Genomic DNA, 20,673 nt, shown 5'->3' with positions numbered 1-20,673 from the left:
TTCCCCTTATCAGTTGTCCTTTAGCTTTGGTAAAGGAGGAGAATTCTGGGCCTTTTCAAGGAATATAACGTTTGGGTTGGTCAGCAAGATGCATACACCAATTCAATAAACCATCCTGACTCCTGCGATCCTTGAATTTATTCTCCTGGTTTATGCCAAGAGATTTCCACTGTCATTCAAATTAATGACAGGTCGGTACTGTATGTAGGTTTGCATAAACTAACACTTCAAATTACTAGAGTGACAGCTACCAGCTGTCAGGACAAGCACACTGGGTGCAGTGTCTCCAGTGAGTCCACTCAAACCAAGAAATTCATTTTGATCTGAAATTATATTCGGGCTTTCCTTAGTTAAGTACCCTCCAAATTCACCTCCATAAAAAAATCACCTGTTTTTTCATGCAATTAAAGAGCAGATTCCTGCAATTGTTTTCTTTGAGCAGAGCTCCTTTCCCCCTAGTTTTTATCTGCTTTTCATCCTCCAGGACATGTTATGTTTGGACTTTGGTTCTGGTCAAGGATCAAGAAGGGACTTAAGTTTTCTCTAGCCATGAGGGTTCAATCTTATCAATGAAGGAAGGATCAAATTCTTAAGGTAAGGGAGGAGAGAATACTTCTTTGGAGCTCAGTAAACAACACTCCACACTCTTGCTAAGAAATTTAATCCAGTCTCATAATCTGGATTAAATTTATTAGAAGAATTTCTCTTAATTGACCCACACTTAACTGACTTGCTGAATTAACCGATACTCTCTGTGACCACTTTTTCTCCACACTTAAAAAAAAAATTAAGGTAAAATCCACCTAAAATACAATTAACCATTTAAAACTGTACAATTCAGGGGCATTTAGTGTATTCACAATGTTGTGCAACGACCACCACCTTCTAGTTTCAGGCGTGAGGCTTTTCTGAGTCCAGAGCTTTGTGCAACTTCTCAGGTAGGACACCCATTAAGCTGGTCTGCCTGTCACCCACCGCCTCACCCCAGTGGCCATCCTCCTGTTTCTTAGGCACATTTCAGTCTGTTTTTAGAGCCTTCCTACTCGCTCTTCCCCTGCCTGGAATGCTTTTCTGTTTAATCTTAGCATGGCTCACTCCCCATTAGGGTCTCCACTGAAAGGTTGCCACCTGAGCCGCCATCCTTGACCCTCCAAAGCACCAAATCAAATCACTTAGTTAAGTTGTTTCAGGGGTACAGGTCTGTGATTCATCAGTCTTACACAACACCCAGCGCTCACCACAACACATACCCTCCCCAATGTCTACCAACCAGCCACCCCATTCTGCCCTCCCTAGCAACCCTTCGTTTGTTTCCTAACATTAAGAGTCTCTTATGGTTTGTCTCCCTCTCTGGTTTCGTCTTGTTTCATTTTTTCCTCTCTTCCCCTATGATCCTCTGTCTTGTTTCTTAAATTCCGCATATCAGTGAGATCATATGATAATTGTCTTTCTCTGATTGACTTATTTTGCTTAGCATAATACCCTCTAGTTCCATCCATGTCACTGCAAATGGCAAGATTTCATTTTTTGATGGCTGCGTAATATTCCATTATATGTGTGTGCGTGTGTGTGTGTGTATGTGTGTATACCACATCTCCCTTATATATTCATCTGTTGATGGACATCTGGGCTCTTCCCATAGTTTGGCTATTGTGGACATTGCTGCTATAAACATTGGGGTGCAGGTGCCTCTTCGGATCACTACATTTATATCTTTGGGGCTAATACCCAGTAGTGCAATTGCTGGGTCATAGGGTAGCTCTATTTTCAACTTTTTGAGGAACCTCCATACTGTTTTCCAGAGAGGCTGCACCAGCTTGCAGTCCCACCAACAGTGTAGGAGGGTTTCCCTTTCTCCGCACCCTCGCCAACATCTGTCGTTTCCTGATTTGTTAATTTTAGCCATTCTGAGCCGTGTAAGTGGTATCTCATCGTGGTTTTGATTTGTATTTCCCTGATACCGAGTGATGTTGAGCACTTTTTCATGGATCACCAACCTGTTTTAATTCTTTGCCATGCACTTCATTTATTTCCTTTTTTAAGTTGTTTATTTGTTTATTGGCCATTTCCCCTTGTTATGGGTTGAACCACCCCCACTTCCTGTGTCGAAGTCCTAACTCGAAGCACCTCAGAATGTGACCTTATTTGGAAAACAGGATTGTTGCAAATGTAAGAATTAGTTAAGATGACGTTGTACTAGGAGCGCCTGGGTGGCACAGCGGTTAAAGCGTCTGCCTTCGGCTCAGGGCGTGATCCCGGCGTTCCGGGTTCGAGCCCCACGTCAGGCTCCTCCTCTGTGAGCCTGCTTCTTCCTCTCCCACTCCCCCTGCTTGTGTTCCCTCTCTCGCTGGCTGTCTCTATCTCTGTCAAATAAATAAATAAAAAATCTTTTAAAAAAAAAAAAAAGATGACGTTGTACTAGGGACGCCTGGGTGACAGTAGGTTGAGCATCTGCCTTCAGCTCAGGTCATGATCCCAAGGTCCTGGGATCAAGTCCAGCATGGGCTCCTTGCTCAGTGGGGAGCCTGCTTCTCCCTCTGCTGCTCTCCCTGCTTGTGTGCTCTCTCTCTGACAAATAAATAAATAAAAATCTTAAAAACAACAAAAAAGGAGGTCGTACTAGAGTACCTCTAATCCAATAAGACCGATGACTTTATATAAAGGGAAATCCACACACACAGATACATACAGGCAGAAGCCTTGCGGACGTGAAGAGGGCTATCTACAGGCCCGGGAGAGAGGGCCGGAGCAGATCTTCCCTTCAGAGCTCTCAGAAGGAATCCACCCAGCCCACACCTTGACTTCTAACCTCCAGAGCTGCGAGACAATGAATTTCTGCTGTTTAAGCCAGTTTGTAGTATTTTGATACACCCCCTAAGAGAACTCAGCTCCCCGAGGACCGCAAGCTGGGTTGTCTCGTTCACAGCTGTCCCACAACATTCTTGCGTAGTCACCGAGCACCAGGCACACCTCTGTCTAACCGTTTCACTTGTATCCATGAACCTGAAAGCTTTTCAACGGAAGAGAGTTTTGCGGCGTTCAATAAAAACCTGTTGAGTGGTTGAAGCCATTTCCAGAATTTCTGCGGAGCGCCGGCAAGTGAAATGTGCGCGGACTGCAGGTCAGAGCTCTTATGCTCCAGGCCGCTTAAACCGGCACAACGCGCTTTCAGCTCTCCGGACAAAGGCATCAACACTTCGCAGGTCCCTCAAGTGCGACTCAGAAGACCCAACCGAGCCCCAGCCTTCTGCAAGCGCCGTTTCTTGGTATCTCGGTATTTGTAGTTTTGTCCACTATATCTTTGCCCGAGAAACCAATGCTGAGACCACAACTCCCGTCACCGCGCGAGCACTGGCGCCGTCAGAGCGCAGCCTCGGGAGGGGGCGCGGGCGCCATTGACTAACCTGCTGGCCGAAGGGCCCGCCTTCCTAAACCCAGGAGCTCCTGTGACTGGTTAGCTGCCTCGCCTCTCACGGAGGGGGCGACAGGTGAATGAAAGGGGGGCGTGCCGGTGCGCGAAGCTTGGCGGCCGCGCGGCTGGATCCTGCTGAAAGGTGAGAGCCGAGAAGCGGGTTCGCGGTCCAGTTTTCATTGGTTTGGGGAGGGTTCGGGGCTCTCCTGGAGGTCGGCCTTGGGTAGGGGGAGCGGGCAGGGAACTCCCCTCTCGGTCGTCCTCCTTTGGACCTCCCGGCCCTGGCTACTCCCGAGACCCCCGCCGCGCGAACCTGAGCTGGATGACCGACCCTCCCTCCCCTCCAGCGTGGGGAGGGGTGGCGTGGAGCGACGGCAGCTGTCCTCCCTTCCCTGGCATTGGACTGTCCCCCCGCGTCGTCCATCTGGGTGGTCCTGGCGCCCGCCCATTGCGACGGGGCCGGAGGTGGGGAGGCGAGAGCTCGGCCGGGCTGGGGCAGTGCTCACCGCAGTGATGGTCACTTTGTCTGCAGGAGGCCACGGGAGGGGCAAGGCTCCAGTTCCCCACCCTCAGGAGCCAAAGACCGGTTCAGTAACTGGTTCCGGTGATCTCTGCAGAGTCGTCTGGCTCTGGAAGGGGGCGGGGGGGAAATCCCCTTGTCTTGGGAGCAATTTAGCAGGTGAACCGAAGATGCAGTTGACCCCGAAATTTTTTCGGTGGAAATGGAAACTCTTCTCCTGTGCCTTTCCCCTCCACTCCATGCGTTGGGAGAGGAGTGACTTCCCCAACCTTTGGGGAGTCAGGTTGACATAGCGGTTAGCATGTCAACTCGGGAATGAAACCAATTTTGGTTCCAATCCTAGCTTGGGTGTGTTAGCTATAAATTTGAACCTCAATTTCCTCCCCTGAAAAAGAGGATACAGCGATCATATCTACTGCATCGGGTGATTGTGAGATAAAACTTGATGCTTGTAAAGTACTTCCTACAGTGTTTCATGAGGAGTGGTGTTGAGTAAATGCTATTAATTGATGAGCAGGGTTGTTGTTGTTGTTGTTTTAAGATTTTATTTATTTATTTTAGAGGGAAAGAGAGAGCGTGAGCAGTGAGGAGGAGCAGAAGGGGAGGAAGTGGGAGAGGGAAAGAATCTTAAGCTGACTCCGTACTGAGCCCTGAGTGGAGCCGGACCAGGGACACCATTGATCTCACCACCCTGAAATCATGACCTGAACCCGAAACCAATAGTCCAATGCTTAACCAACTGAGCCACCCAGATGTGCACCCTCCCCCCTTTTTTTTGATGAGCAGGTTTTCATGATTCAGGTTGTTGAGACTGAAGGAGTCTTGTCAGAGTCTGTGGGTGGAATTCAAGGCTGGTTTTGGTGCCTGAGTGAAGACAGTCGTGGGATCTGGGTGGGATTCCCTGGAGAATGCGGGAGTGTGTTGCAGGTGGTAGTGTTGGCGTCTGCTTTCTCCTGGAGGACATGCACCGTACGTGGTTCATTTTCTACTCCTGGCATCTTCCTTGTGTCAGGCATTGTATGCAGCGTCACTGTTGAATTGAATTGGAACAGTGAGAGGGCCGGGGCGGGGGGGGGGGGGTCCCCTGCCAGAGTGTGGATAAATGTACTTCTGAGAGCGGTATACCCAAAAAGCTTCTTTCCAAGGAGAGGTAGTGATCCTCAGCATGTCCCAGGGATGCAGGACACTGAAGGCAAGTGAGATGAAGAATGATTCCCACAGTATATGCCAAGTATAGGGTTGGGGACAGACTTTTGCAAAGTTAGGGAGTATTTATATGACTCAGTAGAATCCAGATGATTTGCAGTGAGAAAGCCAAAGGCGATGTGTTTTGGGTACTATTGCTGGAAAATGGCATCTTCCAGTGAAAGATGGAAGTGCCCAGTGAGAAGGCCCTGTAGATAAAACCATTCTTCAGGCTGAGAGGTGTTGTGCGGACACTGATTTATCTCCCTGGTTTGCCAGCTCCTTATCCCTCTGTCCCTCCTCCTTTCCCCACTTTGTTTAAAAAGAAAACATGAAAGCAGTACATACACATAGTAAAACAACCTAACAGTATAGAAAGGTTGAAAACAAAAAGTGAAGGTCCCTCCACACACCCCTTACCCTTAATCCCTCTTCTCAAGGATATCTGCTATTAACTCTTGCTTCTATAACCTTACAGGGGAAAATCATGCATATGTGGACAGGATCATACAGTACACTTTCTTTTGCATCTTGCCTTTTTCTTCTAATGTATCTTGGTGACCTTTCCATAATGAACACACACAAGTCTAGCTCATTAAAAATGTGGTCGCATAGTATGCACCTGTGTGATTGTACTTCATTGATTTAACTTGTCTCCTATTGGTGGACATTCAGGTCATTTTACTTTTGCACTAGTACAAAATCCTGGTGAATGGACATCTCTGAACTTGTAATTTGATGTTTTTTGGCAACATATCTGAAAGAGTAAATTTTTACATTGAAATTTCTGGGACAAAAGAAGTATGTGTGTGTGTGTTTAATTTTACATTTTATATATATATATATTTTTAATTTTTGAGAGAGAGAGAGAGAACTCACATGAGCAGGGAGGGGGGCAGGGGTAGAGGGAGAAGAAAAGAGAGAGAATCTTAAGCAGGCTCCATGCTGGAGCCCACTAGGGTCTTGACTTAGGGCTACATCTCATGACCCTGAAATCATGACCTGAGCCAAAATCAAGGGTCAGACGCTTAATGGACTGAGCCACCCAGGCATCCCAAAAGAAGTGTGCATTCTAAGTTTTAATAAATATTGCCAAATTCCTCTCTGAAATGGTGTTCCAAATTACATCTGGATCAACAGTGGATATTAGCACATTGAAAAATGTGATTTTACCAGTCTGATAGGTTTTCTTTCAGTTCTTTTTTAAAAAATATTTTGTTTATTTATTTGAGAGAGAGAGGGAGGGTATGAATGGGGTGAGGAGCAGAGGGGAGGGAGAAGCGGACTCCCCACTGAGCCAGGAGCCTGACTCGGGGGGCTCGATGCCAGGACCAATTCCAGGATGGATCCCAGGACCCTGGCACCATGACCTGAGCGGAAGGTAGGCACTTAACCAACTGAGCCACCCAGGCACCCCTTTCAGTTCTGAAGAAGAGTGGAGTGTGGTATTGAAATGTTGCATTTTCCTATATCTTGTTTTTCCCTTCGTATTTTGATAGCCAAAGGCAATGGCAGGAACGGGGAAGGCTTGGTTGGAGCAGTCCGAAGAGATGGGAATGACAACGAAACCTTAGCCCTGTGACAACTTTCAGGGTTGATTTTTTGGGGGAATAGTAGAATTGTGCAGATACCTGACAGTTTTCTTCTTTTCGGAACCAAATGTTAGTTTTAACTACTTTGGATAGAAAAAATTCCAGAAATTATGACATAACTTCCTTGACTTTAAAATGAATATAAATAGATAAGAATCATCTTGATGGTATAGGCCCATCAATGATAGCCCCAGGCTATAATTCAGTGCTGTCCTTAGGGCATTTTGAATATGTAGGAGAATTCAATATGCTTAGCTACATGGCCTCAGGCTGATATGTTGAAAAAATTCCTAGGTCTGTTTTTTAAGTAACTTGTTTATCTCTTCCTAGCTGTCAGTTCTCACCTTTGTCCGTTTACTCGCTTTTAGACGCTCCTCCACTTCTCTCTCCAATTGGTTGTCTAGTTTCTAAACTTAATGCATCACTTGATATAAATATGTAGAAAGTAGGTGTGAACAGCCCCTTCATAAGGTTGTTGAGAGTCTTCAATGAGTCTAGTCTGTGCGGTTAGTACATAGACCTTGGGGAATTTATTTTGCCAGTGGAAGGGCCCTTTTTGTGGGGAGGGAGTGCCTGGTTTCTGTCCGGGTGAGGTACCGTGTTGCACTCGTAGAAAGGAAGAGTGCTAAGGAGTTGGCGGTGGTTGCCAGCTCTAACCAGGCCTTTTGTGATTCCAGCAGAGGGAGATGATGTACTTGGTTTTAGAAACTTCTCTGTGTTCCGTGGGTCCGTATGAAGAAGGGATAGTCGATGGATTGTTACTGAAACCCAAGTTTGGCTGCTTGTTGCTCAAAAGGTCCATACTCAAGAGAGGAGCTCGGCCACCTGGGGAGAAGGCGGGCTCTTGTCCAAAAGCCAACTCCGAAGTTTCTGCCTGGCCCAGAGATTTTTAAAGGGGTTTAATCAGTTAAGGGAGTACAGTGGTCTTGAACATTTCCTGATGATGTGCAACTCAGTGATGCTAGCTACAGAATTATCTCAGTGCACAGACGTTGTGCAAGAAGGTCTTGTTCCTGGCTACCCCGGGGTTGTGCAAGAGTACTCTGATCTTTCTGCAAAGGAGGGCAAGGTTTACAGATGCACAGAGTGAGGTCAGTAGACTCATTAATGTGACCTTAAAAAAGAAAAACATTTTGTTAAAAGATTGCCGGGCTAATCAGAAAGCCGAGGTGGCTTCAAACAGACTTGCTGGCCTCTGTGGCCTGGGAAAGTTCTGGTCCTTCATTTTCCAAGGTCAGTGGTCCGCAAATCTCAAAGAAAGCAAATTAGTTCTGTTATAGATCAAGGGCCTTAGGTCAGTAAGCAAGGAGTTGTGTTAACTTGAAGCAAGTTAACCCTTAAGACCAGCTCCAGTGCTGTGACAGGATGGCTCTGTGGTTTGTGTGATGGGAAAAGATGGAGGCGGGAGCTCAGGGAAGATCAGCATCTGTCTTTGTTACCAGCAGAAGGGTTTCAAACTTGATTTATACTTGTTCTACTCAGCAGTTAAGAAAGGAGTCTTCCTTTGTACTTAGTTAACCTACTTTGTCCAGAGCATTCTGCCAGGTGCTGTGCGGGGGTAGCAAATGGAGATAAGACGAGGCTCTTGCCTTCAACGGCTTGGAGTCCACTGACAGACTGGGCCAGGACATACAATTCAGGGGAGTGAAGTCCATCAGTTGGGAGTCTCTCATTTGCAAGAGAGAGAACCCAACTCAGACTAGCTAAGGCAAACAGAGACTTAATTGGCTTCTGGCCCAGCGTGAGTTGGGGCTCGGATGGTGTCCCCGGGCTCCATCTGTTGCTCCTGCCTGAGCTGGACTGTCGTCACCTTTGTCGGGCTGGTTCCCCTGGCTGTGAGGCAGCATCTCTGACACCCCCCATGCCCACAGAGTAGACAGTGCTCTTTTTCGGAACCCCCAGTAAGCATGTATTGCTTTTCATTGCTGTGACCAAGCCGCATGGCCATCTCTGAGCTAATCACTGCGCTCAGAGGCGGGATACCTTGATTGAGTTAGCCTCTGTTTATATCTACAGCCTGAGGATGGCGCCAACTTGATGCAAAACACCTTGGCCAAGGATGGGGGGAAGGGTGGATCTTTCAAAGCCAGAAAGGGCACTGAAACCTTAAGAATGATGACTGTATGCTGGCTAGCCCAAGAATCCACCATGCTTCCCCGAAGTGATGATGATAGGGGTGCGGAGACAGGCGAGTATAGTCTCTAAGTTGCGTGTCAGGATTGAACTGTAAAGTGTTAGATTTGGGTATTATCTGTATTTTGAGTCTTGAAGAAAGTATAGTGTGGGCACAGAGCAGGAACTCCAGGGGATAACTGACCTGGTTTTGAGTTCTGGCTCTGTTACAGCTGGGTCGTCTCCTACCTTCTCTAAGTCTCGATTTCCTTATCAGAAAAATGGGGACAATATGGGTATTTTATCATCAGGTTTTTATAAAAATTCGCTGAGCGATTCCACGTAAGACACGATGTACTACGCCACGTGCAGTCTGTTCTGGTTATTTTTGTTGTTTTTCATACATTAACCCCGTTGGACAACGTCTGATTTTTGTTAGATCCCCAAATAGCCCATGTCATAAAGACACTATTGAACCAGTGTTTTTGGACGAATGAAAAAGAAAAATTAAAGCTGAACATCTTATTTGTAAGGTTGGGATCAGTGAATTAACCGGAAAAAAACAAACAAACAAACAAACAAACAAACAAACAAACAAACAAACAATCTTTGCAGAGATACAGGCCGGCGCAGAGCTGCTGGAGAAATGGAGATGCAATCCTACTGCGCCAAGCTCTTGGGGGAGCTGAATGAGCAGCGAAAGAGGGACTTCTTCTGTGACTGCAGTATCATCGTGGAAGGGCGGATCTTCAAGGCCCACAGGAACATTCTGTTTGCCAACAGCGGCTACTTCCGAGCCCTGCTCATTCACTACATCCAGGACAGCGGGCGCCACAGCACCGCCTCCCTGGACATTGTCACCTCGGACGCCTTCGCCACCATCTTAGACTTCCTGTACTCCGGGAAGCTGGATTTGTGCGGCGAGAACGTGATCGAAGTTATGTCGGCTGCCAGCTACCTGCAGATGAACGATGTGGTGAACTTCTGCAAGACCTACATCAGGTCGTCCCTCGACATCTGCCGGAAGATGGAGAAGGAGGCGGCGGTGGCGGCGGCGGTGGCGGCGGCGGCGGCGGCGGCGGTGGCGGCTCATCAGGTGGACGGGGGAAGCCCCAGTGCAGGCAGGGAAGGGACCTCCTGTGACGCCAAGAGCTTGGTCTCCTCTCCCGCCGCCGGAGAGGGGAGTGTGGACTGTCCTGGAGAGTCCCCTTGCAGCGACTGCAGAGGCTGCCACCCGCTGGGACTGGTGGTGAAAGACAGCCAGGGCGGTGACCTCTCTATTCTGCCCAGACAGATAGAGCCCAAGGTGGAGTTTGAGGCCGACGAGGTGGAGGCGGAGGGTGGTGAGCCGCTGCCGCCCTATGCCGCGCCGCTCAGCCTGGCCCACGTGGACGGGGCTTTGCCCGGCGGCCAGGCCGTGGACTTGGCGTACAGTAACTACCACATGAAGCAGTTCCTGGAGGCACTCCTGCGCAACGGTGCTGTCCCCAGCAAAGACGACGCGGACCACCACTTTTCTCGGAGTTTGGAGGGAAGACCAGATGGTGCGGGAGGAGCCATGAGTTCCATGGTGGATGTCCAGACCGACTGGTATGGTGAGGACGCAGGTGAGCTCCCTGAGCGTTCAGCATCTCTGCCCGTCCCTTAGCCCGCACCCCTGTGCCTCCTTGGCTCCTATCATCATGATCATTGTCGCTGTCACTGCCATCATCGTCACCATCATCTCCACCACCATCTTTACCACCACATTATCACCCCTCCCCCCACCAAGAGGTGTTCATTGAGCACCTGCTGTGTGCAGGCATTGTCTCTTCCTGTCTGGTAGTATTTTGCCTCTACAACTAGAGTGTAAGCGTGCTGAGGGCAGTCTGAAGACGTGGAAAGAACCTACTGTCTTCTACTAATCAGCAGTGGGACTTCGGTTCAATCAGTCAATCTCTTTGAACCCGTTTTGTTCAGGAGATAATCATCCCTGCCTTGCTTTTCTCACAGGGTTGAGGACCAAATAAGAAGGTTCTCAGAATTTTTTCTCATGTATGATCACATATTCCAGACAGGTAAGAAATTGATACTTCTCTGTGTCAGCCATGGTGCCTGGCACACGGCCGACAGGCACTTAGCGTGTCATGGTCAATGGTCCTATCTACTTGAGAATATCTAAAATGAGTTGGCATTTGGCTTTATGCGAGTAAATTTCTTATATCCTTTGGTAGGCTTTTTTCTTTTAATGATTAATGTTGTAACTCCAAAGACATGTGTGTTTTAATGAAATCATCAACCTTAAACTAGCTTTTATATAAAACATTTTCCTTTAGTAGGCTTTTGTGTTTTAAGAGAACTTGGTTGTTTCCCTGAACAGCTCTGAGAGATGCATTGACATGACTAACTCCTCTTAACAGGTGGGGTAATTGTTGTAAAATGTCTTGTAGAAGATTGGCTGCCACCTTACTGATGAAAGTACCCTATAGCTTCCAGAACCTCAAGCCAAGAAATTAATGAATCCCAATTTAAATTCACCCTTCAATACTGAGCAGTGAAAGTATTTTAGGTAAGGGAGATCAGCCGCTTTTATTCATGACTAAATGGCTGTCTTGAGACGTTTAATTTCATTTTTAAAAGCAAGAACACTCTGTATGTCTGATTAAAACTAGGCTTGAGAACTTGAAAATGCTGTTTCTGACCCTCAGGGACACTGGCTTAACCAGCATTTAGAAGGTAGTGGCTGTTTTCACGAACACATAGTGGAAATGGGTTGAAATCTCATTTCTGTGCATAATAGCACTTCACAGATGGTGACCACCCTTTCACACCCATTAGACCCTCATGAGTGTGGCAGAAGAGTGTGGAGAAACTGGGTTTGGTGAACCACAAGGGTTTGGTGAATTTCCTGAGAATGCAGAGCTGGTAAGTGGCAGAGCTAAAATGAAACCCTGGTCTGGCTTTCTTTCATTCAAACAAACTGTGCAGGCAGCACGAATGAATAGAGGATTTCAGGGCCATGATTTTATTTTTCAGCCCCTTTGCCTGTAAGCACAAGCATCAAGAAATAATAATGCAGCCCTACACCATCTTCATTCAAGCCCAGTCTATCAGTCTGTAAAGTCAGGTTTCCAACTAGAGGGTGCTGTGGACAAGGTAGCCGCCCTGGCCCCCGGTAAATTTATTCCAAATGCCAAGGCACAGAGTAGGACTGATGTGTTTGGTCATTCATGTATTTGCTCAAATATTTGAGGACCTTCCTGGTAAAGGTACAAAGACCAGACATGGATCCAGCCGTCAAAGAGCTGGTGGTGTCTTAGAGGAGGTAAGATGTGTGTCGTTGACATCACATGATGGAAAGACACTGGGCTGGAAGACAGAGGGAGGTGTGACTTTCACAGTAGTCCAAAAGCAGGAGAACTGGCTTCCGCCTGGGAGATCCGGGAGGCGTTATGAAAGTGGCATCTGAGGGTAAGAAAAGGAGAGAAGTTGATTGGAGAAATTGATTGGAGTCCGATTATGGAAAACCTTAAATGCTAAGAGGTGGGGTTTTGTCTGTAGGCACAGGGGAATTTTTTGGTGGTTACTGAGCTTGGGAGTGGGCGGGTTCTGTGCTTGGGGGAGATTAATTTGGCCTCAGCACCAGATGGTGTGGAGATGGGAGACAGGGCAGGGAGACAGGAGGGTGTCGCAATAATTCTGTATCCGCATTGCTCACGTCTGACGTAAGCAGATACTGTCAGATCATAAGGTCCTCCTATCAGCCCTCCTCCCCCAGACCTCCCAACCCCAGCTCCAGCACCTCCCACTGCTTCTTGGAAAGTTCATCTGCGTCGGCTACTTCCACCGTTTTACTTCCTACTCTTTTCTCCGCCCACTGCAGTCTGGCTTCTGTCCCCTCCACCGCGGACACTGCTGCCGTGAGGTCAGCCATACATTTCTAGAGTCAATCCAATGAGTGATTTTCAGGTTTTATCTTACTTGGCCTCTCTCAGTAGTTGACTCTGCCCTTTCTCTCCTTGAAATTCTTTCTTCCTCTGGCTTCTAACACCATGGCTACCCATTGCTCTGACCTCTGCCCATTCCTTTCCAGTCTCATCACGGGATCATTTAATGCCAGTGTGTCCAGCGTTCCATCATTAGCTTGCTTCTTCAACATCTTACCATTCCTGCTCATTCATTTGTTCATTCATTCATTCATTCATCAGTTTATTCTCTGTATTTATAGATCTCATTCTGCTTTCTTTTTGCTTATTCACTTGTTTTGTTTTTTAGATTCCACGTATGAGTGAAATCATATGGTATTTGTCTTTCTCAGTTGGATTTATTTCACTTAGCGTAATACCCTCTAGGTCCACCCATGTTGTTGCAAATGACAAGATCTCATCCTTTCTTTATGGCTGAGTAATATTCCACTGTGTGTGCGTGTGCACGTGTGCATACCCCCCCACGCACACACTTTATATCACATCTTCTTTTTTTTTTTTTTTTTTAAGATTTTATTTATTCATTCGACAGAGACAGCCAGCGAGAGAGGGAACACAAGCAGGGGGAGTGGGAGAGGAAGAAGCAGGCTCATAGCGGAGGAGCCTGATGTGGGGCTCGATCCCAGAACGCCGGGATCACGCCCTGAGCCGAAGGCAGACGCTTAACCGCTGTGCCACCCAGGCGCCCCTATATCACATCTTCTTTATCCATCCATCTATCAATGACCACAGGCTGCTTCCATATCTTAGCTATTGCAAATAATGCTGCAATAAACATAGGGTTCCATATATCTTTTCAAATTAGTATTTTTGTTTTCTTTGGGTAAATTCCACATAGTGGAATTTGAGAGACCTCCATACCGTTCTCCACGGTGACCATACAAATTTGCATTCCCACCAACAGTGCACAACGGTTCCTTTCTCTTCACATCCTTGCCAACACTTGTTATTTCTTTTTGATTCCAGCCATTCTGACGGATGTTGGGTGGTATCTGACCATGGTGTTGATTTGTATTTTCCTGATGATGAGTGATGCTAAGCATTTTTTCATATGTCTGTTGGCCATTCTATATGTCTTTGTTGGAAAAGTGTCTCTTCAGGTCCTCTGCCTATTTTTTAATCAGATTGGTTTTTTTTTTAATATTTTATTTATTTATTGAGAGAAAGAGCAAGATCGAGAGAGAGGGGGGGTGGGGAGGGACAAAAGGAGGAGACACATTCTCCCCGCTGTGCAGGGAGCCCGATGCAGGGCTTGATCCCAGGACCCCAGGATCATGACCTGAGCTGAAGGCAGACGCTTAACCGACTGAGCCACCCAGTGCCCCAATCAGATTGTTTTTATGATGTCGAATTGTGTAAGTTCTTTATATATTTTGGATATTCACCTCTTATCGGATTTATCAGTTGCAAATATCTTCTCCCATTCAGTAGGCTGCCTTTTTGTTTTGTTGATGGTTTCCTTTCCTGCACAAAAGCTTTTTATTTTGATGTAGTCCCAATAGTTTATTTTTGCTTTTGTTTCCCCTGCCTTAGGAGACATATCTAGAAAAACGTTGCTATGATTGATGTCAGAGAAATTACTGCCTGTGCTCTCTTCTAGGATTTTTATGGTTTCAGGTCTCACATTTAGGTCTTCGATCCATTTTGAGGTTTGTGTGTGTGTGTGTGTGTGTGATGTTCGAAAGTGGTCCAGTTTCATTTTTCTGCATGTACCCGTTCAGTTTTCCCAGCATCGTTTACTGAAGATACTGCCTTTTCCCATTTGTATATTCTTGCCTCTTTTTTCATAGATTAATAGACCATATAAGCATGGGTTTATGTCTGGGCTCTCTATTCTGTTCCATTGATCTATGTCTCCATTCATTCAATCATTTCACAGATATTTATTGAACACTTACTATATGCCAGACACTATTCATCGGAGTGAACAAAAGGCCGTCCTTGTCCTCACGGAGCTGACATTCCAGTGCAGGGAGACAGACAGTAAACATCAAGTAAGTGCATGACAAGAAGAACTAAAGCAGGGGAGAGGCTGATAGAGAGCAAAGGAGATGCTATTTTATTTAGTGTGGACAAGGAAGGCCTTTCTAACAAGTTGCCTTTGAGCAGACACTGCAAGGGAGGAAGAGAGCAAATTGTGCAGGTAAATCAGGGAGAAGAACGTTCTGGGCAGAGGGATGAGCAAGGTGCAAAGGCCCAGAGGCAGGTCACAACTGGCGAGTGAACTAGAGGAACGGCAGGGTGCTGCTGAGGCGGGAGTGGGCTAGGCCAGGCACAGAGTGCTGGGGAATGAGGTCAGAGAATGTGGGTGAGGGCAGACCAGCTAGGGCCCTGAAGGCCACGAGAAGACCTTTGGGTCTTCCTCTGAGAAGGGACACCATTGGAGGGTCTCAGCCGAGAGTGACTTGAAGTGACATATATTAAAAGGGTCCCTGTGGGTAGTGTGTGCCATAACCTCCAAAGTGATCTTGGATAGAACTGTACTACCGCACAAGGTCGAACCAACCAGATTTCTTTTTTTTTTTTTTTAAAGATTTTATTTATTTATTCGACAGAGATAGAGACAGCCAGTGAGAGAGGGAACACAAGCAGGGGGAGTGGGAGAGGAAGAAGCAGGCTCATAGCGGAGGAGCCTGATGTGGGGCTTGATCCCACAACGCCGGGATCACGCCCTGAGCCGAAGGCAGACGCTTAACCGCTGTGCCACCCAGGTGCCCCGCAACCAGATTTCCTAATGGCCTGTATGAGTGTATGAGAACAAGAGAAGTTAAGGGTGACCCCCAGGTTTTTAGCTGGAGCAGTTGATTTAAACATGTTATGTTTGTGATGCCTCTTGGATACCCAAGTGGAGATGTTCTCTAAGCAGTTGCATTCTGTATGCCTGGGGTTCTGGGGGGAGGTCACAGCTGAGCTATACATTTGGGAGTCATTAATGGGTCCATGGAATTTGAAACCTATATATCCCGTGAACTTATGGCTGTAGAAGAAGGTAAGAGATTTACGCACTGCGCCCTGGGGAACACCAGCATGTAGAGGTCAGGAATATAGGGCCCAGTAAAGGAGACAGGGAGGAGGCAGGCAGGGAGGCAGGAGGAAAATCGAGAGTGATGGATGCCAGGAGGAGAAAGTGTTTCAGGAAAAAGGAGAAATTGACTATGTCCAGGACTGCATGTAGGCAGAGTGAGAACTGATCATTGGGGAGGTCGTTGGCGGGCTTGACAAGAGTAGTGTCGATGAAGTGGGAGGCAAGAGACCAAAAGGCTTGAAACAGAGCTGGGGAAATAGAGCTGAAGACAGTATTGATGCTTCTTTCAGGCGGTTTGGCTGTGAAGGAGACAGAGAAATGCATCAATGCTGAAGGGGCATATGAGGCCAAGGTTTTTATGAAGGTGGAGGATCTGAAAGCAGGTTTGTTTACTGATGGGAATGATCCAGGAGAGAGGAGGAGAATTGATGGCGGAGGAGAGAGGGACAGTTGACAGAGCGAGGGCAGATAGGTCCCTGTCCACGTGGTGGGGATAGTCTGGCTGTGCGTGTGAGGAAGGGCAGTTCGTTCATAGGACCAGGAGTGGAAGCAGACCATATGTGCTCATGGGGGAGATGGGGGGGGGCGGGGGGCATGTAGAAGTTCTCTTCTGATTGCTTCTTATCAGTTAAAGAAGCAAGGGCAGGGGTGCTTGGGCGGCTCAGATGGTTAAGCGTCTGCCTTAGACTCAGGTCATGATCTCAGGATCCTGGGATCGAGGCCCAGGTCGGCGTCTTTGCCCAGTGGGAAGGCTGCTTCTCCCTCTCTGTCTGTCCACTCCACTCATGCTCTCTCTGTCTCTCAAATGTATACATAAAATCTTAAAAACAAACAAACAAACAAACAAACAAACAAACAAACAAACATATGAAGCAAGGACAGTGGCTGAAAGGGAGGAAGGGACACTGGGGGGCAGAGACCCGAGCAGAGGGAGCGTGTGGAATAGTCCCTGAGGAGAGTGGGAGAAGTGAGCCACGGAAAGATCTAGGGTGCTTGGGCAGAACCACGGGCTCTGACGCTGGTGCTCGGAGGGTGATGGTTAGATGGGTTTGAAGCAAGAACAGAACACACTGTTCTGTATTTTTCACCAGCGACATTAACTTGCCGTTTCAGGTATGGAATGGGCATAGATTTGTATTTAACCAGAATTTAGGTTTAACCAGGTGAATACAGACAGAGGGAGAGAGAGGACCCAGGCAGTTAAGGGTGGATGTGAAGGAGTGATTTCAGTGATGGATTGTGGACACTAAACTGGGGAAGGAGAGGCATGAGGCCCCAAGGAGGGGAAGGACAGTAAAATGGCAGCATAGTCCACGGCTTGGTCCCAACCGAGAAGGGACACTTAGGGGGTGAGCTGGAAAGATATGCGATAGTGATTGGGAAGTAGGGTGCTTCATATGTGGGCTGTGGAGCAAATGCAGTTATTGGAAATATCTAGGTCTGGGGCAGTGATTCTCACTCTCGGCTATACACTAGGCCGAGTGCTTTATTTATTTTTTATTTTTTTTTAAAGATTTTATTTATTTATTTGACAGAGAGAGACAGCCAGCGAGAGAGGGAACACAAGCAGGGGGAGTGGGAGAGGAAGAAACAGGCTCCCAGTGGAGCAGGGAGCCTGATGCAGGGCTCGATCCCAGGACCCTGGGATCATGACCTGAGCCGAAGGCAGATGCTTAACGACTGAGCCACCAGGCGGCCCCTAGGCAGACTGCTTTGAAAATATGATGCTTGGGGTGGACATTGGACATCAGTTTGTTTTAAGATTCCCAGGTGATTCGAATATGCAGGTGGAGTTGAGAGCTCTTGGTCTAGGATTGGGTAGCTGAGGTGGGGTGGAGGACAAGGTCTTTGGAGGAAAGGAGGTGAAGGAACAGAGAGGCCAGGGTGTTGGAAGGGTCATTGTCGGTACAGCAAGAATTCCGCCAGGAGTTGTATTTGAAGGCAATGTGATCCAATGTCCTCAGAACGAGGAGATGACCTCGGGGCTCCAGGGTGACTGTAATAAGGAGGGGTAGCTGTGCTATCATTGCATGATGTGAGCTTCAGAAGATCTTACGGGTTTTTCGGATGGACGGAGGGACAGGGGTCTGGAGACGATAGTGTAGCACAGGGCGGGTCCTATTCACGTCCGGCTCAGAGGTGTCTGGGCGATGGGGGAAGGGAAGCAGAGTGCTCAGCAGAGGGCCGGGCCTTAATTACAGCAACCACTCCAATTTGCTGAAGATTTGCAAAACTGTCTTCTTCCCTTCTGCGCCTCAACTCCAGATTTATCGGTCTAACCCAGAGACGCCCGTCGTGGATGCTCTGGGCCCGCCCCAAACGTAGTAATATCCAAACTGACCCCCTCATGCCTCTAGTGCCTGGCTTTCCTCAGTGTATGCTACCGTCAGCCACCAAATCAGCGCCCCCAGAATCTGTGTCATTTCCAGTCTTCGCTTTCCCTCCTCCACCCTCCCCCGCGTGGTCATCGAGTGCTGTTCATTTTCCTTCACATGCGTGTCTCCTCCTCTCCACCTCCGAGGTCACTGCTTTAGTTCACGACATTTCTCAGCCTCTCCCGGCTGTACTTCCTGTCTTTAATCTTGCCTCTCTTCAGCCCTTCCCCTACGAGGTTCCGCGGAGCTCCGTCAGGTAAGTGTCCCACTCTTGGATTGGGTCAGGTCATGGTCTCAGGTTCGTGAGGCTGAGCCCCGCAGTGGGCTCTGCTCTCCCTGCAGAGTCTGCTGGAGATTCTCTGTCCCTCTCCCTCTACCCCTCCCCGCCTGCGCTCTCTCTCCTTCAAATAAACAAATAAATCTTTGAAAAAAATGAAAATAATAAAAATAAATCCTTCCCCTGCATTTTCTTCTGAGGGATCTTTTAAAACTCAAATCTGACCATATACTTCCCCTCCTTAAAATGGTAGCCGCTTACAGAATAAAGTCCAAGTTCCTGAATATGTCAGAATCATGAGAGCAGGGATTTTTGTCTTTTCTGTTCACTGCTGTATCCCCAGGGCCTGGAACACAGCCCGACACATAGGAGGTGCTCAGTATAAATTTGTTGAATAAATGATTGACCGTGACCTTCACAGTCTGGTTCTTGCCCCTTCTGCAGTCTACTTTCTCATCCCCCCTCTCCTCTCTGCTTTGTATCTGTATTCTCACTTACCTCTATGCCTAAGCGTGTGTTATTCCTCTGACATACCTTTCTCTGTCTTGAACTCCTGGTGAACTCCTATTCATCCTTCAAAACCTTGCTCAAAGATCACCTCTCCTGTGAAATCTTCTCTGAGCTCCTAGAGTGACTCCATTACTTTCTTGTCCATGCTTCTCCATCCCTTTGAACTTTGCACATGTTACATCATATTGTACGAATTTGTTTACATGTCTTTCTTTCCTGCCAGACTTAACTTCTTAAAGGAGGAAAGGGGTGTCTTGGTAAAGATGGACCTTGTTAACACAGTGTCTGGCATGTAATAGGCATTCAAATGAACGTTGGTGAATGTTGGTGAGGTCAGACCATGAGAGAGGAGGGAAAGTGCCGTGGTAATTCTTACTTTTAGGATGGAGATAGAGCTAAGGGTTGGTTTTTCCAGGGACTACTGCTGGACCCATTTTACTTAATGTTTTTGTAGATAATTGAGAAGAGAGGTAAGGTCTCATGCCAGGCTGGTGGGGCTCAATGGCCGGAAGATTCACAGCACCAGAGGAGTGAGCAGGAGACTGGATCGCAGTCCCAGCGTGCTCGGTGACAAAATAATCCAACATAAATACGTAGTGACGAGCCGAGAGCTGTTGTTTTCTTCCAGGAAACCGGTTTTGGAGTCACTATAGAGGATGCAGAATGTTAGGCATTATCAGGCTGGGAACTCGAGACCAGAGAAAACGATCTCCACCCTTGGGTTGGGTTGTGTTGGGAATGATGTTGGGTCTCACTTGGGATTCAGCTTGCCATACTTTTGGCAGCACCTCAGAAAAGACAAAGCCCAGTCAGGTATCCTGCGAAAGTCCCAGAGAAAAGGAGTTACTCCAGTGTTGGGAGAAGCCACAGAGCCTGGACTGCATCATCAGTAAAGAAACACCAAGGAGAGGATGATGGTGACAAATATGGCTGACATTTATGGCTCTTACCGCGTGCTAGGTGCTGTGCTTTCGGTATTAGTTCATTTCGTTCTTACCACAATCCTTTAAGTGGGAACTGTTTTCACCCCTATTTTACAGATGAGAAAAGTGAGGCACAGAGAAGTTAAGGGAGATGTCCGAGGTCACATAGCTGGTAAATGGTGGAGCGGGGACTTGAACCCCGATTTCAAGGCCTGGAAAGCCTGAGTCACTAGTGCCTTCCTATGTGATGTGATTTGACCAAAGTCCATAAAATCTGGAAGGGTATGGAGAGAGGGCACATGTCTTGGAATACTGTAGTAAGGGTAGCTCAGGAAACTGGAAAGGAACAGCTATTATATATGGGGGATAATCGTGTTGTCACCTTAATGGTTGTACGAGCAAGGTGGGGAAAAAAAAAAGAGTTGGGAGAAGATTGGAGTGAATCCCTGGATGTTTGCTGATTTCATACAGATTTCAGTCCAGGTGTGCCTCCCAGTAAACCTTTCCCGCACATGCCTGGCAGCCCTTCTCAGGCGCTCCTGTCGCACAAAGTATGGATCCTGGTCCAGGGGTCTGATTCATCATAACAGAGGGTTCCAGACTTTTGAGGGTCATGAAATCAATTCAGGAGGCAGGTGTTGGTCCGTTCAGGCTGCCGCAGCAGAATCCCACAGAATGAGTGGCTTGAACCACAGAGATTTATTTTCCCTCCGTTCGGGAGGCTCAGGGTCCAAGATCAAGGTGCTGGTAGTGTTTTCCTCCCGGCTTGGGAACGAC

At 47.6% G+C, this 20,673-nt stretch overlaps 1 protein-coding gene across 2 annotated transcripts in view; it reads left to right on the top strand.

Annotated features, from left to right (window-relative positions):
* Positions 1–2,905: 2,905 nt before the first annotated feature.
* ZBTB8B (zinc finger and BTB domain containing 8B) overlaps positions 2,906–20,673 on the top strand; it is a 29,946-nt gene continuing 12,178 nt past the window's right edge. For both annotated transcript variants that reach the window (XM_087858272.1, XM_045782499.2), the window contains exons 1-2: positions 2,906–3,554; positions 9,437–10,428. In XM_087858272.1, the coding sequence (XP_087714398.1) occupies positions 3,493–3,554; positions 9,437–10,428 (1,054 nt within the window). In that variant the 5' untranslated portion in view covers positions 2,906–3,492. The remainder of the gene's footprint in view (positions 3,555–9,436; positions 10,429–20,673) is intronic.

This window comes from Ursus americanus, chromosome 33 (assembly GCF_024610735.1).
Source record: "Ursus americanus isolate L20-20 chromosome 33, mUrsAme1.1.p, whole genome shotgun sequence".
In the NCBI taxonomy this organism is placed as follows: domain Eukaryota; kingdom Metazoa; phylum Chordata; class Mammalia; order Carnivora; family Ursidae; genus Ursus; species Ursus americanus.
The sequence above is the reverse complement of the archived record's forward strand: the minus strand, read 5'-3'. Positions and strand labels throughout refer to the sequence as shown.